The 24,735-nt window shown below is 37.7% G+C and overlaps 2 protein-coding genes across 4 annotated transcripts in view; one reads left to right on the top strand and one right to left on the bottom strand.

Moving 5' to 3' along the window:
• LOC105033845 (uncharacterized) overlaps nt 1-19,479 on the top strand; it is a 167,931-nt gene extending 148,452 nt beyond the window's left edge. For both annotated transcript variants that reach the window (XM_019846787.3, XM_073246109.1), the window contains exons 33-39: nt 230-266; nt 380-437; nt 12,763-12,873; nt 16,827-16,894; nt 18,864-18,930; nt 19,020-19,088; nt 19,175-19,479. In XM_019846787.3, the coding sequence (XP_019702346.1) occupies nt 230-266; nt 380-437; nt 12,763-12,873; nt 16,827-16,894; nt 18,864-18,930; nt 19,020-19,088; nt 19,175-19,264 (500 nt within the window). In that variant the 3' untranslated portion in view covers nt 19,265-19,479. The remainder of the gene's footprint in view (nt 1-229; nt 267-379; nt 438-12,762; nt 12,874-16,826; nt 16,895-18,863; nt 18,931-19,019; nt 19,089-19,174) is intronic.
• LOC140852617 (uncharacterized) lies at nt 4,272-6,417 on the bottom strand. 2 transcript variants are annotated; one of them, XM_073246110.1, is made up of 2 exons: nt 4,656-6,417; nt 4,272-4,567 (listed from the first exon to the last, which is right to left on the bottom strand). In XM_073246110.1, exons 1-2 carry the CDS (start codon nt 5,089-5,091, stop codon nt 4,425-4,427), a joined length of 579 nt encoding a protein of 192 aa, XP_073102211.1. In that variant the 5' UTR covers nt 5,092-6,417; the 3' UTR covers nt 4,272-4,424. Both variants share the same exon structure in this region; 1 of them encodes a protein (XP_073102211.1).
• Nucleotides 19,480-24,735: the final 5,256 nt, after the last annotated feature.

The raw sequence follows: 24,735 nt of genomic DNA, 5'->3' as shown, positions 1-24,735 counted from the left end.
ATAGACAAAATTTCGAGATGCCTGCGAATACTTAGTGAAGACTTTGCAAAAATATGACCATTGGTTATTTGAAAAATTCAAAAATGTTTGTACCCCATGATTTCTTTATTAATTGGTAGGAAATCAGAAAATATAAAATATGTTTTTACTGATAAAATTGAGAATGATTAGAGTTTCTTTTCAGTAAGTTGGAGAATAATGCAATACTAACAATGCTTCATTTTAACAGGTGCCATTTTTATTGTTTGTCTGGTCATTACCTGCAGGTTTGTGATGCTTTTGCCATAATTAGATGATTGTAGATCATCAATTTTTTCGTTGAAGTGCTGACATAGTCATTTGGGTTCACATTTCTAAATGCTTACATTATTGGATGCAGCTTATGGACTTCTGCAATCATTTTTATAGTGTTGGCAATGATTTTAGTTGATATGATGGTAACTTCCAAACAGCCATTCCAGATATTCTTTTAGTTCTTGCTACTCGTCCGGTCATGCTTGGATGACCTACCAAAGTTTATGCAGAAATTTGTTTGTTACTTTTGGAATCATGTATATTCATAGCTAGGGCTATCACGACTATTGCATGTTTTCTTCTCATGAAAATAATTTTTCACTCCAATTGAAACCCTTCTACCATGCAAGTGTGAGGCTTATCTAACCTAGTTTTTTATACTAGATTATTTATAATGATTTGTCAATTTAACGTGCCATCTTTAAAGGACAAGATCAACTTTCATACATAATATTGACGAATTTAAATGCATTGCACTACACAGATCTCTTGTTTTAGTGTTGCATGATGTGCTGCAAAAAAATGTATGCTGAATAGATCACTGTACAAAATGAGACAAGGACAACATCCTCAAGATTTGAAATAAATTTTCAGTAAATTTCTATAAACAAAAACTAGAATGAAAGACAATTATAGATTTTCCCTATTCTGTATTAATCTTTGGTGTAAACAAATTGCAAAATCTTGGTTTTATAAAATTTGTGGTTAATAAAATAAATGAACCATCTATTATTTTTTTAAATACTTATAAACTAAAAACCCTGAATAAAATTAAAGAGGTGACTGATTATAGATTGCCTAGCTTGGCACCAGGACAATGTGTCAATGGTATGGTCACTGGCAGTTTGCATTTAGCATGAAGCCATGAGCTACAAAGGAAAATGTTGTGGGCTCTTAATTGCTCCCAAATATTTTTGGAGGCTGTCAAATATTCTGCAGGCGTCTCCATCTCTTGGTTCTCTTGCTGAAAGTACTTGATTGCTGGCCTGGATTTAGCACGAAGCCATATCACCAGCCCTATGCTGCAACTCAATTTCCCTTGTGGATAAGTCAGGCTTGGGAATGCATATTTTTATAGTCTAATTTATTACCATGACCTACAAAATGCCAAGCAAATACTCCAAATAGAATTGACCCATATATTTGACTGATAATGCACCAACAAATAGGTAGATAGTCATGGTGCAGGCTATAGATTAAAGAAGTAACATTTAAGTAAGATATATATCCATGCATTCGAAGAACAAGAATGCTTACATCATAGGTCTTTTAGTTCTATAAGACCTCTTGAATGCCATTAGAGTAGATTTTATCGGTCCCTTACTTTCTATAACCTCTAAAGTAGTAGACATCAAGTATATGAAGCTCATGATGTTGGATCTTGCCTTTGTATTACAACCCAAGCACCACTTTCATCAAACTGATCCCAACTACTTGTTGTACTTCAAATAAGCCCTCAGTAAATTAGTAATGTTATCCTTTGAATTTGACTAAAAAAATATTGGTGCATAGAAATCAATTGAAGGTGTGGGTATGTACGACAAACATTTGGGAGGCTCTAACTAGAAGAGATACTTTGGTCTTTTTTGAAGGAAGTAGACAAGAGAGGGGAAGACCAGAGCTAACATAGATGGAAGTTGTGAAAAAGGATGTGTTGTTGTTGAAATTTGGAACACGGTCGGAAAGGCTGGAGCGACTAGAGCGATGGCGCATTTTCTCGAAAGGAAAACCTGCAAACAAGTCCTGATCGGAGTTGGCTCTGATAGGGATTCTCCGACGCTCAAGTTAGATAACAAAAAAACAGACGAGGAGTATCGAGAGATTATAGTTGCGTACCTTCGGGGGTCTCCTGTAGGCCCCTTTTGTAGGATAAAGTTGAAAACTATTATGAGAGATCATGGGGCCGATTCAGGCGCAATATGGCGAGACTCTCGATCGAGATTGATGAGGTGGTTATTGCACCTATCTTTTTGTTTCAGGGCCAACTGTGAGTCGTGGGTGTTTTTAAATTTTGAAATGAGGGCGCAGATTGGATCGGCCCTATTCCTTTAGCTGAGAGTTTGGCTTAATCCAATGGAAGTGGGTGCTGAAGGAGAGAAATGGCTGGAGTGGATCCTACTCAATGAGATGAAGATTGGTGGAGATCAAGGTTTGCTGTACCGGTACCGGACGGCGTGCTGGTGCCGGACCGGTATGGTACGGTACCGATACCGTACCGTACCGACACACGATACGCCCAGGCGTACCGGTCCGGTACTGGTACACAATTTTTTTTGATTTTTATTTTTTTTTGATTTTTAAAGTTAATAATTGATAAATACAACCTCAATATGGCATTATATTGCATATTATTGACATATTTGGGTTCAATTTGGAGTTAGATTACGGTACAAAGACTCTTGATCCAAAATTTCAAACATATATTTATTTATATTATATTTCAACTATGTCATCTTAAAACTAAAGAAAAAATATATAAAATACGCATTAAAATATATCTAAATATTTAAGTACAAAGCGCAATAACTGATATACGAACCTTAAGATGTACTCTGCATTTAATTTCTTGTCGAGTGTTTGTGACGCTCGTAGATATCTGGATCATCAACATAGTCTGAAGGGATATCAGTCCAACCCTCTAGCCAAGCTGCACCGTACTCTCGAATATTTATCATCCCATAAGGCATCCTCTCTGGATTGTAAGACATCTCAGACCTCTCGCTAAAATTCTGACTCTGAGAAATATCCTCGAGATGATGGTACGGTTATGGAGGAGCCCATCCAAATATGCCAGTAGCAAAATCTGATCCTGGAGTTGCTCCAGGCTGCATAGGGTAGTAACCACTAGAAGATGATGCCTCGGATGCACCATATGCATATGGATCATAAGGTGGCTGTGGATAATAGGATCCATAATGCGAGGATGATCCAGATACATCCATGGACCCTACTCCACGTGCAAGATCGTCCGCAGCTGCATCATGTGCTGGATGACCTCTAGGAGCCCGTCGTCTATATGAAATCGGCTCCTCACGATCTCTACCGACTCGTCCACCATGATCCCTATTCTGTGTGACATGCGTAAACTGAGACTCACCGGTGAATCGAATATCACCCTGTGGCTGTGTCTCATAAACGGTGGTCTCCTATCCTCCAGTTTCTCCCTGATCATCAGATCCATGGCTACTACTACCAGTATCATCATCACTCTCCCTGGTGTCCGTATCTGAACCAGATCGCTCCTGTACTCTCGAGAGTGGTGCACGTGCAACTGTCTTTTCCTTTCTCCCCCTTGTGCCCCTCTGTGACTGAGTTTCCTGTGATTGGGAGGATGGATGCCTTCTTGCTGGCTGCCGGGAGGAACGTCTATACATCTCTCGCTCGAATCTCTGGGAAGATGTATCGGATAGCGAGTCATGTGATGAATGAGTCCCTTGTGTCCCCTCAGACTGTGGCTAATCAGCTGGAACCTTATGTGGAATATTTTTTTTTGCCCATTGCCCTGGATCCACCCTGATCTCCCTTGCCACCACACTGGCTGGTCGTGGAGGGGATCCTGGCTCATCAAGCTTTGGCTCCTGCTGCTGACCTGCAAGCCATCCGATGATCGGATCGTCATCCTCGTCGGCATAATCATCCAGCGTCGGATCATTGTACTTCAACTGAACTTCCTCCTGAATATATTTTAGCCTCAATCTCAGATTGTAGTGAACATATACAAGATCGTCGAGGTATTTTTGTGTCAGACGATTTCTCTGTTTGCTGTAGATAAGGGCGAAAGTGGACCAATAACGCTCACAGCCACTAGCAGAGACCGTCTGAGAAAGAATACGGACAGCCAAATGTCTCAAATTTTCTGCTGACGTTCCAAAATGAATCCACCATTCAGCTACAAAAGCAAAATTATATATCAAATTTGATGATATTATTAAGCAAAATTATATATCAATCTACATTGCTCATTATTGATATGTAATTTACCTGGATTCATCTGCTTTTTGCTTACGACAGCTGATGGGACTCCAAAACTGTCTGATCCCTCTCTAAACTATTTTGTCTGAAATAAAATATATTTATTATTTATAAATATATCAGATCGAATTCAGTTGAATAATTACATCTGTTTTAAACTAGCATACCTCTTGCAGACACAACGACGCGATTTCTGGATCGGGCACCATCTTATATATGACATTGCGAAAAACAGCAAGAAGCTCGCTATCCATATCTATCCCCGGAATAGTATACTGAAATCTCGGATTCAAGTAATAAGCTGCAGATAAATTTCAAGACTGATTAAGCACAGTTTTATTTTCATGCTTCGAAAAAATATTTTAAAACATTCTTGAATCCAAACTTACCAGCTAGATGCAAATCTCTGCCCATCTGATAGTCCCAACGGCGCTCAATAATGTTAATGAATTCTTGAGCATGCTTGGGATCATTCTCACTGATCTGTTTCTTTGCCCTCTTCATCATGTAATATAGGAAGCCCATCTGGGGGTATCTCTCGCTGTCCACGGCGCGAAGCACCTCATATAAAGGCTTAATAGCCTTCACTATCTTCTCAGCCCGCTGCCAAAATGACTGACTCGTCACCAAGTTCTCCACATGACTTCCATCAGTGCCGGCCCTCGCATATCTGCTCTCCTGCCACTCGGCACTGACAAACATCTGACGTAGGGCTATTTTCTTCTGAAGAAGACTATCAAGTGCTATGTAGTTGGTAGCAAACTGTGTGATACCCGGTCGTAAGATCTCCCCCCCAGTAACGTCCGCATCAATGAAAGAACCCATGTGTGGTTGTAGATGAATCTAGTAATGGTCTGGGCAATCTCCACTACCTGCTGCACCCTGCGAATCTTTCCGATATCCATCAATATAAGATCAATGCAATGTGCAGCACATGGAGTCAGTATATTTGCGGTCGCTGCTCCATCAGCAACTCTTCGGTAGCCTTATATTGTGGTCCGTTATCTGTGATGACCTGCACGACATGCTGCTCACCCACTGAATCAATCACCTCCTCCATCAGACCAAGGATATATGTGGCATCGTGCATCTTATCTGAAGCATCGATTGATTTGTAAAAAAATATTTTTCCATCACAGTATGTCAAAAAATTAATGATGCTCCGCCTAGTAGGACCTGTCCAACCATCACACATCACTGTCAGACCGTATGTAGGCCATTTATTTTTGTAAGAAGTAATCCATCTCTGCAGATCCTCCTTATTGCTGTCAAGAAGCTGACCATAGATGTCCTTAGGTCTTGGAGGATCTACACCCTGGCCGGCAGCCTCTATGGCTGAAATAGCAGATCGGTAGTAAGGATTGGCTGCTGCATTTGCTGGAATATGGTTGAAATAAAATCATGATTCAATAGCTCGCTACATATCTTTTTTCTTATCTTTTTTCAGCATACTGTCAATTCTCTACTGCTTTTAATCCTTGCTGGGCAAAGCATGTGGATCCAAATCCTGAATGCTGGCTCCTGCTGGAATATCTCTGGAGGATCTCCTTCTACTGCCAAAAGCTCCCAACAAAGAAGACATGCTGCGTCTGCTCCCTCTACCACCAGGCTCTCTGACTGAGGTAGTCCTCCTGAACTCGAATTCTCCCCTACCAGTCGCTGATCCAGATCTTGATTCGTAGCATGATGGTCCGAATCGGTCTCTGTACCGGACCATCTCCTCCTGCTGGTACTGATCCGCTAAGCGCGCATGAATGGCAGCCTCAATCTGTGCCTCATCATCTGGAGCAGAAGCCTCCTCTGACTCTCTAGAGTGATAAGAAGGTGGCTCTGCAGCTCGACGGTCTACTTCGGTCTTTTTCTGCTTTGCCCTTTCCTTCGCTGCTTTCGAATCAGCAAAGTATTTTTTCATCAATTGTCGGATCTCTTGCGGATATTTCCGACACATCGACACATCAGGATAACCACCAGCTAGATGCTGCTTCAACTTAGTCACTCCTCCCTTGAACTCTGTGTTGCACCATTTGCATCTCCAATGATGCCGAGCCGAGAGCATCTCGCCATGATCCCAACCGATGTCACACTCTTGATCTTTCTTCTTACTCATTTCTGCATATATAACAAAATACTAATTATTTCGAATTACCTGTAATATAACACTAATTACATATATTTTTTATTTGATAATATTTTTTACTATTTAAATATTTACAAAAAAAATTTAAAACAAATCTCAAGTTAGATTCAAATATTTCAATTATTTTGAATCATTCTAAATATTATTCCCAATTTCAAAACTAACACTGATTTTTTATTTTTTTATTTTTTAATAATTTTTATATAAATAAATATATTCAATAAAATAGCTGATTAATTAAAATGAACGAACGTCATGCTCTAAATTTTTTTTTATAAATATATGCAAGTATAACAAAACACGATAGTTTAACGATAATTAAAATAATTATATATAATTTTAAAATAATTTTAATAATTATTTTAAAACTTATAAATTTAAAATAAATATGTTATATGCTTCAAATAATATTTTTAAATTAACTAAAATATAACACTATTTTTATATATTTTTTATTTTATAATTAAATTTTAAAATTTAAATAATTAAAAAAAATAATTTTTTAATTGCAAATATTTGAAAAAAAAATAGAAATTAGATTTAAGTAGTTTGAATCATTCTAAACATGATTCCCAATCTCTGATTTTTTTTCCTAAAATTTATTTTTTTTAAATTTTTAAATAAATAAATATTTAAAAATATTTAAAAAATATATAATTAACGAAAATTAATAATTTTGGTGTCGTCGTGTAGATCTTCCAAAGATCTATCACATATAATTAAATCATCCCAAAATCACAAGATTTTGGTATAATTTTCTCTTATTTTCATTCTTTCTCATTCTTATCCTATTTTTAACAACAAAAATAAAAAAAATATTTACTAAGAAAATAACACATAATATTACCTCCGGCCAAAGATCAGCCTCTCCTCGAACCACTCCTGCAATTTGACGGAGTTTTCCTTTTTTTCTAATTTTTCGGAGGTCTCAACGGTTTCGTTGAGACCTTCGGACCCTCGGGAGTTCTCTGAGACATCTCAGAGAACTCGAAAGTCCAAACCAGGGTTCTTTTATGCATGTGGTCTCCGACCCCACCCCTCCTCACTTTTGGCACATGGGACTGTCGGTACGGTTCGGTTCACACCGAATCGGACCGAAACGCACAATACCGTCTGGTTTTGGATGGTATGGAAGCGAACTGGACCGAACCGCTCGTTCGGTTCGGTACCGGTTTGGGGTGTTTCTCGAAAAAAAGGTCCGAACCGGACCGTTTGAGCACCGGTCCGGCTCGATACGCCCCGTACCGGGCGGTTCGGCCCGGTACGGCGAACCCTGGTGGAGACTGATGCATGCCTACAGCCGAAGTCAGAACTTAGCGTGTCTGGATGTTCTGCTATCTGCAGATGTTTAGGTGTTAAATGTCGGTCACTGTGGAGACAGAAGTAAGTCTGATGGTGAAGTTAGGAATGGCCGATCTTAGGGGTTCCGCTTAGGATGGTTGTCGAGGCTCGAGGATCATCACGGGCCTAAGTTAAGATCAGATCACACTATGGTGTCCATCAAGTCATATCTAGCCATCAGCCCATGTCTTTGGCCCAAAGAGGAAATATCCCTCAATAATATGAAAAGTTTGAGATGACATAAAGTCATAAACATTGCCTTAAATAGGACTTGGCAACTGAAAATTCAAAAAAGTTGACATCAAATAATTGGGATGGGTTTGATTAAGGTTCACTAAACTGGTACCGGATGTCATACCATCTGACGATCGATTAGGGAATGGTATGGGTCCGTATCATGCTATTCTAGGGCATATCGAAAATAGGGAGAGGGAGAAAAGAAAAGAGGAAGAGAGAGAGGGAGGAAGGGAGAGAAGAGGGAGGGTTGAGGGCTAAAGCCAAACCCAAACCCTGGTGGAGCAATAAAGAGGGAGAGGGGGAGGGAGGACAAGGGAGGGTTGAGGCCTTACTAGGTCGAGAGGGAATGATGTGCAATGTCCAATACTCTTTTAATCCTCAAATGGGGTAAGGGGGATGCTCTTGTAGCATTGCAAGACTAGCAGGAAGGGCTTGAACCATCAGGAGTTATAATCAATGGTTTTATAAATGAAGCGAGTTAAAACCGATGATTGTCTTATTGAACCTAGTGATTTTCGAAACACCCAATTTGGGTTGGTTCAGCAATCACTTGGTTTGATAGTTATTATTATTATATTAGGATGGGAGTTAGTGTGGAAAGGCGAGGTTTGATTGTTTCATGAGGAAATAGCTTGCCAATGTCAGGTTCCTTCTTTGTTAGTGATCTAGTTGTTTGATATCACCTTGAAAATTTTTTCTTTCTTTTTCTATTTTTGGGGCAACGAGAAAGATGTTTGGATCTATATACTTTATATTGGGCCAGTAAGCTAAAAATAGCAAGCATGCATGCAGCAAGCAAGCATGAGAGAATGCTCGAATCAATCAATGAATTTGAAAAAGGAATTGTAATTAGGTCGCAGATTAGTCCACTTGTTTGTTGACATCTGAAACACAATCATGTGATGGGCAAAGCTAAATCATTAGAACACATGTTTAGCACATTTTTAACATTAGTAGATAAAAAATGATGTTGTAGTTTCTTTGAGAAGAAAATAGCTTGGCTTAATAAATGTGGTAAGTTATATATCAGTATGATCCATCAAGTGCATGTAGACACTTGCTGCTTGGTAGTATACCTATGGATTTTCTAACATAATTTAATTGGATAAGTATTTGCTTTGTAGGCTATAATACATCATAAGGATCTACTGTGTTGATACATGATAGATTTGCAACAATGAACATATTATAACCTAGGCAACACTGGTTTGGGCAATGGATAGATATTTGGAATAAAATAAGCCCTTGAGAGTGGCAAGGTTTTACATTCAAGTGGGATGGGGGGCGTCTCGACCACCCCATTCCGTTTCTTTGAGAAAATAGGACTTGGATGGATTCGGGACTTTGAAACCCATTCACTTAGGGAGAGAAGTAGAAAAGGAAAGACAAAAAGGAAGGAAAGATGAAGAAAAGGAATAAGTAAAGGGAAAGAAGAATAAAAATGAAAAAAGAAAAGAAGGGAGAAGAAAATGAAAGAAAGAGGAAAAGAAAGAAAGAAAGGTAGAAGAAAAGAAAGAAAAGAAAAGATAAAAAAAGAAAGAAAGAAAAGAAAGGGAAGAGAGATAGAGGATATCTATTGTGATGCATGACTGGGACTGCTGCTGGGAGGGGACTAGACAGTTGGTTGTCCCATTCCATGGAGAAATCGAGACATCTCCACCTCATGGGATTTAAGATCTTGGATAGTGGTGGAACAAAAACAAGTTTCTTTGCTAAAGAGTGCTATATGATGTGACATTTGGATATCTTTTTTAAGGGGTTCTATTCAATATTTCACCATATTCTTCAATAAAGTAGGTTGGTAGTGTTTATGTTAAGGTTCAAACCTTAGTACTGGAACCCATACCAGTACTATCACAACCCAAGACCTCACCAATAAGGCTAGCCAAGAAGTATTATTTGGGTTTCTTAGCATTATATAAATATCCAAAATCTATCCAGTGTATAGCCGATATATAACCAAACATGGGTCCTCACCTACTCCCCCCAGTTAAGCCTTGGCATCATTGCTAAGCTTAGAATCCAAATCCTTTCACCAATACCATAAATCCAATCACAAACACTACAATCAGCTTGTGGTCTGCCCAAATGGGTTTATGTTGCAGCTTCTCTTGGTCTACATAGGCCATAGGCTGTCCACTTCGGTATCATTTGTCACAACATGGGACCTCATGTAAGAAGGCTTGCTGGAAGGTGTTACTTGGAGTCTTTGGCCGTGTGTAAGTATCCAAAATCTACCCAATGCATAGCTGATGTGGGAGTAAATATGCCCCTCTGGGGGTCCTCGCAAGTATGATGTTGGTTATTAGTGTTGATACACGTGGTATGAGGGTTTGTTTGGCATACAAGTATTGGTTTGGTACTAGTATAGTATGATGTGCTTAGTATAGGGTGGTGTACACCAGCCAGTGAACCTTGGCTGATGTAATTTTAACGGTTTTTGCTTTCTTCTTTCAATTTTTCTGATGCAAATTCAAGGCTCTTTTCTAAGGGATTCTAGTGTCTTGTTTTATAGAACTTTATTGTTTGTGAGTCTTTGGATCAAGGTTGAGTTGTGAAGTTCCATAGTCATGAAGCTTTTGTTTTGAAAAGATGATGATGATGAATTTCTTTTTTGTTTGTACGCTAGAAATACATTTTTTTCCATTTTAGTAAGTCTTCTACCATGTCTTGCTAGGAAATGTTTGAAGGGTCTTATTTGTTTTTTTTCATTATTTCTTTCTTAGGGAGAAAGTTTAAAATGTTCCCTAGTTATCAAGTCTTATCGTGCTATAAAAGAAAGAAAAAGAAGAGGATGTGATCAGTTTTGGTGATGAATAATCAATATGACTGCTTTCAGATTTATTTCTGTTCTGTCTAGAACACTTTTTTCCTTTTTTTGGACTTGATTAATCACCTCATATCATGGAAACAATTGCCATCAAGAGCAAATTTTTGTTCCTGATAGCAGTTTTTCAATACAGAAAATCGGAAATATATTTACATTTTGTACATTTCAGATATGAAATTTCTTTCTGGTTCCCTTTATTGTTGGTTCATTCTCCTAGATGACATCCACATTAGTTATGCTTATGTCTGTTACTCCATAGGGAAGTGAGTGTAAGAGTTCAACTTAGGTTATTTATGGGTCCAACAAGAATCTTTTTGTGTGCTTAATGTTAGGATCTCTAACATGGTGAACTTCATTTCCTACATGAAAACATATACATTATATATTGGCAGTTTTTACTTACAACATGCTAACTTAGCAAATTGTGCAGACCTTTACTCACAGAAAATATATGACTGTTTGTCTCGATTATACCTGGCAATTCTAAGTGGGCATGGGAACAGAAGTTTATGATTGCACTTTGGTGAAAACCCAGATATTATAAGAACTTAGTCATGCCACAGGCCGAGTCTGTATACAGTGCAACTTTCCATAATAGGGCAATAATGAAGTTTTCTTTAACCTTATCTTGCCTTGATTCTGCACAGCCTTTGGATCTGATTGACTGACCTGGCCAAGTAATATTTCAATGATTTTTGAAGGAATCAGGAACATGTTTTGGTTAGACAAAATGTAACTGCTTGTACCATATATTTGTTAAGCTTTAAAAGTCCAAGGTGTTTAAGGCATTGGTTCTTATGATGGTGTATGACTGAAACAAGAGTTGAATTACCACAATGGTTGTCAAATAGATGTATCATCAACAGCAACTAATCCGGTTGCCTGTGTGATGTATCGTTGACTTTAAGTTGACTTTATAAATATCAAAGGAGTGATGCTGGTGATGCGGATATAGTAAACATGACTCAACTGATCTATGGTTAAGGTTTAATGCATCAAATTACTTCCAAAATGGACTTATTAGTGCTTACAATGGTAAAAATTAGCCCCTCTATTAGGCCATGTAGCAGCCTGCACGACTTATTAATGGGCAGTTGTGGGGCTCATTCAGGTAAATGAAGTAATATAAAATGATTATGTTGGGTATAGTTTATAGGCCAGGGACTTTCATTTCCAAACTAAAGATCATATAATTATTTTCCTGTAACAGGTCTAGGTTGGAGGATAATTATTTTTAAAAAATTGATACTTGTTTGTGAAACATTGAGCTGCTTAGATGACTGAAAAGTCTCGACCAAACTTGTTCCCTATGGTGGTTGAGATGTGATCTTTGTTCAGTTGATCAGGAGGAAGATATTTCATATTTTTAGTCAGTCACACACTGCTATTCAAGGAAAATGTCAACATATTTGTATTCTTATGTCTTATCCTTCTGTCCTGTTGACATGTTCCTCACCTTTTCTTTGCAGTATGACTGTTATACATTTATAATTCCTAGATGGTGTTTCACTTTATTTAAATGATTTTCCTCATCTTTAACGTCAGGTGATTGACTGATCACATGGCCAGACTGTATCACCTGTCGTATCAATGAAAGCAGGGGAAAACTTAAAATTTGTCAAAAGAATATACCTGATTCCCTGTGAAGAGCTCCATCAAACTTGACATATTATGGATCTTTCTTTTGTTATGAAAATTTAGTTCTACTTCCCTTTTGGATTACGTCCAAAAGGTGCCTTCTGTTTCTACTTTGTATCTGTAGCATATCATGAAATGTAATATACCACATACAGACATCTGAAAGAGAGGTTTTCACATATACTTTATGACCCCCTACCACATCTACTATAAAATCATTTGGCTCTTGATTTCTAACCCTTTGCTTGTTATGATGATATATACTGTAAATGTTTTAGTTTTTTCCAAATGCTTACATGTCCCATCCTGGCAGGGAGTTATGGCTATCCTGGAGATCCAACTGAATGCAGTTTCTGTTGTAAACCTTGTCATGTCAATAGGAATTGCTGTTGAGTTTTGTGTACATATCACACATGCATTCTCGGTTAGTCTCATAATCTCTCATTTCTCAAATCGTAATGCCACGAAAGTTTACATTGATAAAGTAGGTTTTGTTATTCTTCACCACTATTTGAGTTCTGCTGTTTCAGGCTGCACAATCCAGCAATAAGAATATCTCTATATGATTATGACCATTTTCAATAAATCGTTCTTGGAGCACATATGAATATAAGAATGCATATATTATATGTAGATACATGCATGGAGAACCTACTATTGCAAATGCCCCTGTTTTGATTTTTAACTAGAATGACTTGCTTTACTCAAAGAGGCTACTCCTTTCTATCATTCCTTTGTTGGAGTTAGAATTTGGAGAAGTCCTTTAGGCTTGTCTGATGTGAAAAGTAGATCTGATTGGGGACCTAACAAGGTTATAGAGATTGAATGTAGTACCTTGCACTACATGGGCACACAATTGGAAGGATTATGTTATATTGCTTAAATTAGACTTATGAAATTAGAAGCAGCTTCTAACTGGGTATGTGATTTGTCTCAGCCCTCGAGAAAATATTTGCGTGCTACCTAAGCCTCTGGCCAAGTAATTTTGATTTTTATTCATATCATTCTATTGTGCTTTCGTCCAGATCTTCTGAAAAGACATGAAATCTATGTTTGGTGTAGAGAAAATGCTTTCTGATGTTTTGGAAAAAAAATGAGAGGTAGATAGAAAAAAAGAAGTAACATTGCCCATGTATACAACTCATTTGGCCTCACAAACCATTTACTCCTTGTTTGGCCTCGCAAACTAGTTACAAACTTACAACCAAATCTCTGAAACTAGCTCAAGTTTTGTTTTAACTCCGATTCAAACTGTAACATTTGGGTTTGTTTTCAGAGATATGAAAGAAACTTCAATCGTATATGTGGATGTATGAAGTCCCTTAGCCCATAACATATAGAGTATGTAAACAGTAAAGTATAATCAAATACAGAAAGCAGGAATGTGAATTAAAATGAAAGATTGCAAAAGCAAAATGAATGTTGTAAAGAAAGGTATAGTCTTGAAGATAAGACAAACATTAGGTGTCATCCCTCTTATTTGTAACAGTGTTATGGGGACATGAATGTGAGAATGAGGTCCATATACATATGCAAGCATCTTACGAAGAAGACACAGAGGGAATATGAAGACATGCAGGAAAAAAGTTAAATAAATTATATTTTCAATACTATCAAAAAGGAAACATTAGAATATGATTTTCAAGTTTCAACAAACAGATTTCTTAGTCAAACTATTAAATTAGTTTAAGAATATAAGATACATGACATTTTTTGTGAAATGGCCCGAGTCTTTTACGAATTTGTGAGATGTACAATCTCTCAAAGGAACAAAAGCTTGTTTCTGATGTCATTTTTGTGGGTCAAATAATTAATAAAGGGTGTTGGCTTGGCTCTACCATTTAGTGAAATATACAACAAAAGAGTTCATTGAGTATTTAGTGTCTAGTACATATCTGACTCATCGGTAAGATCTAACACAGATTCTTTGATATGGTTATGACTCGTGATGGTTCAGGTAACATAATCTGCCAAAAATTTAGCTTTGAACCTTTGGCTTCAAAAGGCTTTGATATAAGAATTCCAGTCTCAGACCAATATCTTTATCTGAATTTGATTGAAGGAGCATAGCCTCTGACCAAGTACTTTTCTTAACCATAGCCTCATTACAGGTCTCTTGCATGGCCTATACCATACGTTGGTATTTTGTAAGTTCCAAGGGCCTTTACAATGCTTAAGTCTCCTGGAAATCCCTTATAAACTTGACTAGGTCTCATATTACTAATGAGGAAATCAAAATATAGGCTATCCGTGCCAATTAATAGTTACATGATTTTCGAGGAATCTAAAGGTAAAAATTAGGTGTCAGTTAATTTTCAATGTCATAATAACCCCATTGAATTTACTGCAGTGGCACCTTGTCCATTTTTGGGTGATATTTTCCTTATCTAGACTTCATTAGCCACTTTGGGAAAACTAAATCTGATAAGAGCGGAACTATTTTGATGCTTTGACTTCACTGCCAGGTTTTCCAGTCTAACTTGCCTTCAATGTTTCTGGTGGGTCTGGTGTCCTCGAAGTCTTCTGTAATATTCTCTTGAACATCGGTCACATAATGAGGAGGTATGCATCCTTAGCGTACAACATTTAAATTTTATGGAGGCTAGTATGGGGGAGGCTTATGGGTGAGGAGAGTGGGGGCCGGAGGATTGGGGCTTGAAGATGATAGAGTTGTTAAGGGAACAAAGGTGGAAGTGGCATTGGATGATAATGAAGGAGTAACAGTTGAGGATAATAAGAACCAAGGTTTTACGTTCTGATGAGACGGAGGACGTCCCAACCATCCCAACCATCCCAACCTGTTCTTGTGAGAAAACGGGATCGGAATGGGGTTGGGACTCAGAAACCCATCCATGTAGGGAAAGAAGAAGAAAGAGGAAAGAAAGGACGGAAGATGGAAAAAGGGAAAGGTGAAAGGAAAGAAGAAGAAGCAAAATGAAAGAAAGGAAGGAAGGGAGAAGAAAAAGAAAGGAAGGAAAGGAGGAAAGAGAAAGAAGAAGGAAAAAGAAAAAAAGAAAGAAAGGAATGACGAAAAGAAAGGAAAAAAGAAAGAAAGGAAGATAGAAGGAAAAGAAAGAAAAGAAGGAAAAAAAAGAAAGAAAGGAAAGAAGAAGAAGCAAAATGAAAGAAAGGAAGGGAGAAGAAAAAGAAAGGAAGGAAAGGAGGAAGAAAGGAAAGAGAAAGAAGAAGGAAAAGGAAAAAAAGAAAGAAAGGGATGACGAAAAGAAAGGAAAAAAGAAAGAAAGGAAGATAGAAGGAAAATAAAAGAAGGAAAAAAAAGAAAGAAAGGAGAAAAGAGGAGAGAGATGGAGGATATCTACCGGGATGCATGATCGAGATGGCTGTTGGGATGGAACCAGACAGCAGGGCATACCATTCCATGGAGATACTGAGACACCTCCATCCCACGAGATTTAAAACCTTGAGAGGAACATAAGAAAGGGAATATGGAGGTGGAGGATGACTGGTGGATGCAGGTAAAGGGGGATTTCTATAAGGGAAAGGAGAATGGATGGACTTGAGATGTGTGTGTGTGTGTGTGTGAGAGAGAGAGAGAGAGAGAGAGAGAGAATGGGGGAGAGAGCTTTCTTGATGGTAGAGTAGGCATTGTACGGGTGCAGGTGGTCATGGGATCAGAGATAGAGAACTTGCTGGTAGAGCAAGCATTATACTGGTGTAGTGTGGCAGCAGGACTCAATGGGATTATAGACTTCAACAGTAGATGTGACTACATGTTTTGTTATTGTAAATTTGTTTTAATTAATGGATTTGGTCATCATCTAGTCAGTTTGCTCTCAATCTCAATTTTGCCCATCTATTGGCAGATTGATTAGGATTTGAGATATGAAATTCGTTTCCAGGACAAACCAGCCATTAATTCTAATGGATCAATAAGGCTTCAATCATTATCAGGCTATAAAACTGGAAAATGTTTGCATGATTTGAGTTATTGATTGGATTAAATTTATGACCTGATCATTAACAGGCCTTGATCTGGTTATGAACTTAGATTGAGCATAGATGGTAAGATTACTGAGCTAGACATCAAACAACCTAATGACACTAAAGAAGCTATTCAGTTCTGATGGTTTAATTTATGCAGAATTAGAGCTCTACTGGCAATTAAAATGTCCATAGAAGACAAATTTAGAGCGTGTGATGCATTTTGGCATTTCTCTAGAAACTCATTCCCATACCTTTTTCCTATTTTTTTTTTTTTTAGACATCCACTTCCTTGCACTCAGGTCTGATCCCACTTCAGAATTACTGTAACTGAGTAAAAGCTGTCATAATTACTGTAATTGATGTTTTGGTTTTAGTTATGGATTTGTTGGAAACTCTAGATTTCAAAGTTTATCATAGTTCTGCTCATCACAGGCCAGCAATGGGGATAGGCAGACTCGGGTCAAAGAGGCTCTGAGTACCATGGGCGCTTCTGTATTCAGGTAAGATGTTATTTGATTTTTTTTTTTTTGTAGTTACTATCCAGTAAAACACTAAGCTATTGAATCAAATAACTATTGACACTCTGGAAGGCATCTGCTGATGTGAATGCCTTCACCGAAATCTTTATCCATAGAGGTATTGACCTGTCACTGCTCAAGAATGAATTTTCTGTTGTCTTTTGTATACCTAATCATCAAGGTAAGTTACTATTTCTGCACTTATAATCCTGTGTCAGAAGGAAAGTAGCATCATTTTCATACAGGCCCTCCATTGTGGTCTTACCAAGAGATGCAATATGACTAGAGAACTTTTAAATTGATTGCTTGCAAGACAGTATCATACATCATGGGCCCCAAACTTGTTTGGGGTTAATTTGGGATAAGCACATTTTGTTGCTTCTTATTGCATTTATTCAGCCATATTGTCACTCTACCAGGTTAGAGCACCTTTAGAAGGGGTAGAATGGGGATTTTAGAAAAGCTGACAAGTACCTTTGCTTTATCTGATCCATCTAAATCAGATGAGTGCCAAAATGGTAAAATAGCTTTAACCTAGTGAATTTATTCTTTTCTTTCCCAAAGAAGTTCTAGATATCTATTTGTCCATTTTATCGATCCCACCAACCAATGGTATTAAGGTCTATCGAACTGGTACTAGGTCTCACACTGGCCAGCAACTGGTTTGGTATGGTGTAGATCCATACCATGCCATTCCATGGCATATTATATCAGGAGAAGGATGGGGAGAGGGAGGAAATGGAGGGAAAGGGGGAGGGAGTGGGGAGGGAGGAAGGGGGAAGGAGAGAGAGATCAGAACCCACAACACCTGCACCCAGCTCTAACCCCTCCTTCCCCAAACCAAACCCTAAATCAACCAGAACCTGCAAAAATCCACTGCAGCAGAACCCTAGAATCCCTCTGTTCTCCTCACCTCGAGGGAAGCCACCTCCGATCAATTTTTCCATCGATACAAATGCAATTGCATGGTTCTTCTAATTCCACTTCTGATTGAGATTACAAAAAAAAAGAAAGAGAGATGAGGATCGAAGATATGAAACCATAGAATAATTCCCTGGCATAGGGGGGGGAGGGGAGTGGCTTATAGGTGACGACTGACTTCGAAGACGGAATAAGCAATATCGAGTGATGAAGCGAATGAGAGACCCTTCGAGGTCTCAAACCATTAAATGTTTTTTCTTTTGGAGGAGTGGGGGGGATGCGATTTGTAACCATCGAACATGAACACGGAGGGATTTCTAACCGAAACATCAAACCCTTGAAATGCGAAGGGCTGTATGATCGAATTGTTTCGACCTAGTAAGCCTTTTAAACTTGGCATCGGTTCAGTTTGGTGCTAGCCAAACCACATGGTTTGGATTGGTTCAGTGATAACTGAAGGTTATAATGTTTCTTTTTTCTTCTTTCTCCTTTCTTTTTCCTTGTTTCCTCTTTCCTGAAAGATATGCTGAATTTGTGCTGAAACCTCCACATCAAGATTTGCTGTACCATATCAAACCAGGGTGGTACAGGATGTGTCCGGTTTGGTATCGGTATGCGGTACCAGGGGCGTACCAACAATCGATGTGCTGAATCAGCCCCATACTGATATGGTAATAATTTGGCACTAGTACATGGCTTGGTACCGAGATAGTGAACCTTGCTCCACATCGTGGGCTAATTGACACACATATGACTCCAAATATCCACGAGAATTTGACAATTGCATTCCATAAAATATTCACTTCCCCAATCTGCTCATTCTGCAGTACTGTAAGGAGCATGAAAACCATAATCAGAAAAGAAAGAAACAGGGAACTTCAATAGCATTTCAGAGATTTGAAGATTCCAAGGAATGCATGAGATGTTTCATCTAATGAAATACACTCATTTTGAGTTGTTTTTTCATCCTTAGCTTACTTATCTTGATTCTTGAAGCTATTTCTAAGTCTTGTTTCCCCTTTTCTTGCAGTGGAATTACACTAACAAAGCTAGTCGGAGTGATTGTCCTGCGTTTCTCAAGATCAAAAATCTTTGTGGTCACTAATCAAATCCTAGATTTCTAATTTTTGTATTTATCCTAGAAACTGCCCGTTTTAAATCTCAGTTTTTGGCCATGATCTTGCAGGTTTATTATTTTAAAATGTATCTAGCTCTTGTCCTTATTGGATTTCTGCATGGACTCGTGTTCCTTCCAGTATGTTGTCGAAACATGCCTTTCTATGATATGATTGTCCTGGAGGTTAGTGAAGTTTGTGTTAATTATTGCTTTGTTGTGTGCAGGTGGTGTTGAGCATTTGCGGCCCTCCTTCAAGGTTCATTCCTGTCAACAGCCAAGAAATTCAGCCAACAACCTCAACTCAGCAAAGCTAATCAATTTCTAACTTCGTCAAAATCTCATAATGTGGTACCCATTTTACATATATGGGGCATTTGAAGCTTGTATCATGGAACCATGTGTGTACATATCCATTTTCTTTTTGCTTGTAATAAGGCATATGTAGCTTGTGCCTTGTATCATCATGTAAACCTGGAAACGAGATCACAGTGCACAAGGAAAACGAACATGATGGAACTTTAAGCATCAAGTGTCCATCTATGGTGCTCGATTGCTCCAAATCTGCCAGAGAAATATATTCTGGTGGTGAAGATTAATAACAGCCTTAATTCTATTAAGAACTGGGAAGCGATATTCTCAATATCAAATAAACAAACAATAATATAGTCATACTGCTCTAGGGAAATGATTAACGTTCATTGTAATCAAAATGTTCAAAGTTCTCAGGTAGCAAGAATTGTAACTTGCATGGTTATGGTTGCTGATTTTGTTCATTTTATGGATGCTGGGCTAGGATATCCTGAAGGATGTAACTGGATTTGCCCAGCAGTCCTGTCAAGTCCTTTCCAAAATGCAATGATTTGTATGAAACGGCTAGAAAGAAATAAATAGAGAAGACTCTGCCTGTACAGCTGAACAATGTAGCGAGTTTTAGCAATCCAGCTGCACCTGCAAGTGAATACAATCAAGTGATGTCATGTCACACAAGAAGAAATGCAAATTGTTCAAGCTTTGGGTTGCCAAGGCTTTGCTCATCATATGCAGTGGGGTTGTCCAGACTTAAGTTTGAGCTGAACCTAGTTACAGTTCTTCAAACTTGATCTATGTCTTAATTAAACAAGTTAGACAAGTATGACGTTCTATTTATTTTTGCAAGTCTATAACTTTTGTGCTTTGCTTGTTTGTGAATCAAGCCTTGGACAAGCTTAAGTTGATTTTCTTTCTAATCAAAACAGCTTTACGGAGCCTATGAGCAAGCCAAACCCAATCCATGCAGGCTTGAGTGCTAGAGCAGCTGGTTCTCAACGACGGTTGAATATGTAAGCTAATCTATATTTTTCAAAAAATAAAAAAAAGTGTAATCTAATTTCTGTTGTTTGATTGTAAGCTTAATTTGTGTCTTGACAGGAACTTGGATGTGGGTTCTCATGCAGGGACTGGATTGTTGCCATACGGATGGTTCGCTGATGAGTCATGATATTGCTGGGGTCAATTGAATATACCAAATCAGCAAAGCACCAAGGAATCCAGGAATTCATTCATCTGGATATTCAGGTTTCAATCCAGGTGGTAATATTGCTAGAGCTGACTTTGTCCTTTTTAGTGCAGTGAAGAGATGGGATGGGTAACTCTTAAACTGTCTTCAATGGAGCTGTCGGGTGCCCCGAAATATCAGTTTCAAGCCAAGAAAGTGCAATTCTTGATTTCAATTGGACAGCTGTTTTTTCTGAGAAAAAAGGTTCTACTTGAACATGTTGTGGATATCTTTAAACCTGACTTATAACTTTTTGCTCTTTTTGGGTTTGTTTTACCTCTGTACCGGATTTACTTAAACCTGTCGTGTAATTCATGCTGCTTCAGTTAGCTCTGGCTAAAACTGTTACTTCTCTTTAATAAAGCAGATTGGACGTTGCTCAATTCTCTTTCTCAAACAAAGAAGAAGAAGGGAAAAAAGAAATCACAATATCTGGATCAGTAGAAATCTAGAAGACTACATGTTGACTTGCAACAAATTCATCCCTGCTTTTTTGCACAGTTTTAAACCATGGACCGTGGACTGAACATTAAGATAAGTGGTCTAGAACAAAGATAATATTCTTTGCTAAAAAAATATTATTTGAAAGAAAACTAAATTTCTGTTTGAAGTTTATATTCCCATTTGTTTAATATATTAACTTTGATTGGAACTATCTTAATTTATATGGCTGTAATATGGAGGATTTGAAGTGTTTTAGGTGTGCCATTCAGTTATTGAGGGCAACCCTCCCCCAAATGTCCTACCCCAAAAGTATTAGTCAAGTCGGAATTTGAACCATGGATTCTTGGTATCACTACCAAAAGCTTTAGTAGCTTGGCTAGCTGTCACTTTCCATTACCTTGATTTAATATCTAAAGAATAGAACTGATATCATTTACAGTGAATTAGTTAGATTCTAGATATAGTCTAGATCCTTTAGTTACTTTTGCACATATTTTTATATGACCCTTAATTAAATTTGATAACTTTGTCTTACATTTTTCTCAAAAAAGAAAAAAGAAAAAAAAGGATCTTCTCTTACCAATATTGTTGACATTAAGAATAAAAAAATGCTTATTAGATTTTAAGATTAGATGATCTTGAAAGCAGATACTTTTTTGTTGATCAAGACTTTAAAGAGCTGTTCTTATTAGGTCTGCACTTATTATCATAGAAATGCAATACAGCCACTAAAAAGTGTCATGAAATCTCCAGACATCAAAGAATGTCCTTGACATTGTGGTGCATGTACGAGGGCGCGTGAACTTCAAATCATGACTTCAGACCAATGAGACAATTTTCTTTCTTTTGTTATTTCATGGATGCTAGGATGGTTCAATTCAAATAATGAGTTCAAAAGTTTACAAATTTGGGGATCCTCCATCCTATGATCATTTTCTACTCCCTGAGGTACTTTGTTGCTTGTTATGCCTTTTCCCATCCCTAAGCATATGGGAATCTACCCTATGCCTTCACTAATTTTTGAACCTTGCCATTGATGCCTTTCCTACTTTTTGAACCTTGCCATTGACATTAAGGCTATACTACTGTAAGGTGGTGCTGGATGGGAGGAACTTAACAATATCCATGAACGATAATCATAAACTAACAAATTCGAAACATTGAGTCACATGTAATTCACGACTGATGAATGAGTAATTCATGTTATAGCCAAATATCTACAACCTATACATAAATTCATCATCGTTATATCCCAATAGGGTGTCCTAATAGGTATTTATTTTATTGTTTCCTATTTATATGTAGCTATATTTCAACCAAACTAAAGCACAAAGAGAGTTCTTAGAACACTTGAGATTAAACCATACTCCTAAGATGGCTAAACATTTGTCAGGACCAGATTATAGATCCTCATTGGAACTAGCAATTCTTATTATAGACATGAGTGGCAATCCATCTATCAAACCTTCAAAATTATTTTTGATGATTCAAGTATATTTGACAAATAACCTGCTCATCTCAGAATTCACAATTGAGTTGCTGAAATTTATGTGATTTTATTGTTATGTCAATAACAAAATAAGTTTCATGCTTTCATGTGCATATAAGTCAATTCAACTCAACCAAGCTTTAATTTCAAATTAGCTGGGATCAGCAACATGAATCATTTTCCTTCATTTCACACAATTTAGAGCCATATTTTCAAAAAAACATTGAGATATCAAATCCTTTCTTACAATTTCATCCTATATAATTTTTAATATCCATCTATACTCCTCTTTCCTTGTACATATATCAAATCATTCCATACAAGTACATCCCTCAACCTACATTATAGATGTCTGGATATGAAGTTGTCCTTCTCTCAATTTATCTTAATTGATACTCTGAGGCTCGGTTCATTTGGGACTAGCCTAAACCAAAGAGGAAGACCTAGCTAAGCTCCCAATAGGAGTCAAACTTTTTATAGATTCTCGATGAGAGTACTGTTTCTTCAATGACTCCCGATGGGAGTTGGAGATCCAAAAGAGGTTGGAGAGTAGCAAATCATAGCCCTTCACCTCTATAAATAAGAAATCTTGCTTCCTTTTGAAGCCATCACCAAAACCGGCAATCGACGGCCCTCTTTCTCTCTCTCTCTTCCTTTTTACAGCTGGCACCTATGCTCACTATTGGCATGATTGTTGCTCCAAGAATTGATTTTGATGATCACAAACCATTTGAGGGGACTACTAATATGTTTCTTATCTTTGAAGAATGTTCTTGTGATGTTTCAGGTAGTCCAAAAGATTGGATTTGAAAAGCTTCATCAAGTGTACCAAAATTGAAGTTTCTGCAAGTTGAAGAAATTTTCGAAGCCTTTTGAGAGTGTCCAATTGATTGGAAGTCATTTGAGAGTATTTGAAAGTGCTCTGGTAAGTTTCGAACCTTAAATGCATGAAAAATTGGGTTGCAACAAAATAAGATGACCCATCTGGGTCATCCCCTTTCATTGGGTAGTCAGCACACTTCATTTTGGCTTATAGCATGCAGTGGGACGACCCACCTGCGATGACCCATGCAGTGGGACGACCCATCTGGGATGACTCCTGAGACCTCAAGATCAAAATAGAAAGCTGAACTTTCTGTCTGATCTCATGAGGCATCCCATGGGACTTTCCAATCACATTGGGATGACCCATCTGGGACGACCCATTCTGGACGAGTTCGTAATGGCTAGTTTTTAGTCCATTTTTGATGCATTTAATACGCATTAAACACTCTCCAACAGCTCTAAACCAACTCTAAGACATTCTTAAGAGTGAATGGTGACTATAAATGCTCTCTTGAAGTGAAAAATCATAAGTTTTGCAAGCATTCAAGCTCACATTCGTAAAAGTTCAGAAAATCTCTAAAAGAGAGGAAAGAAGTGATCAATCAACTCACCAACCACTCTCTAGCTGTAATCAAGTGTGTAAATCCATTGAGGATGTTCAGCAAAAGTTTCTTCTCCTCAAGTATTGTATTTCTATTACATTTATTGTGTTCATTTAAAGGGATATTGTGCTGAACTTTCTATACCCTATTTTTTTCATATTACTTTTGAGTTTTGGGAGATTCCAAAACTCGATTGGGTTGATCTGAACCCTGAATCGAATTATTGAGAGTTGGTTTGTATCCAAAAAATAAGTGTTCTTGCTTGGATAGCAACGGTCGGAGTTGTCCGACGTGTTGTAATTTTGAAATCTGTTTAGTGGATTGAATTCTCAAGTAGGGAGTTAGGGAGTGGATGTAGGTGCAAAGTTGGCATCAAACCAGTATAAATTCTTTATGTTTGCTGTGCTTGTTTCTGTTTACTTGTTCCTTGTGCCTTATACTTACATTTCTATTTTTTGTGTTTGAATTCATTTTTATTGAAAATCAACCCATTTCACTCAAACACTTAAGCACATTATTTTAGTGCACTAATCTTTAAAATTTTAAAAAGACCTAATTCACCCCCCCTCTTAGGCTCCATATCTGGGCAACAAGGGGTATTAGAGTCCGATGCTCTAGTTCTTACTTGATTTAACCATCAAGAGCTAAAAATCTATGGTAGCCCAATTTGGCACATCCCTAGTCGAGGGGCAATCCACAAACCGACCTCCACTTTTTAATGGGTCAAACTACACCTATTGAAAAGCTCGGATGAGAATCTTCATTCAAGCACTTGATTATGATATGTGGGTATCATAGTAAATGGATCACACACACCTACTAAATTGATTGATGGTGTGTCTTTTCCTAAGTCGGAAGGTGAATGAGATGAATTTGATAAGAAAATGACTC

Source organism: Elaeis guineensis, chromosome 11 (genome assembly GCF_000442705.2).
Source record: "Elaeis guineensis isolate ETL-2024a chromosome 11, EG11, whole genome shotgun sequence".
NCBI classification, from domain to species: domain Eukaryota; kingdom Viridiplantae; phylum Streptophyta; class Magnoliopsida; order Arecales; family Arecaceae; genus Elaeis; species Elaeis guineensis.
This window is presented reverse-complemented; position numbering and strand designations above follow the sequence as displayed.

Bases quoted from the DNA above. Each gene is read 5' to 3' on its own strand.
- LOC140852617 (XM_073246110.1), bottom strand. From the start codon at position 5,091: ATGGGTTCTTTCATTGATGCGGACGTTACTGGGGGGGAGATCTTACGA. The intron at 4,568-4,655 runs GTAAGTTTGGAT...ATTTATCTGCAG, and splicing joins CAGAGATTTGCATCTAGCTG to CTTATTACTTGAATCCGAGA.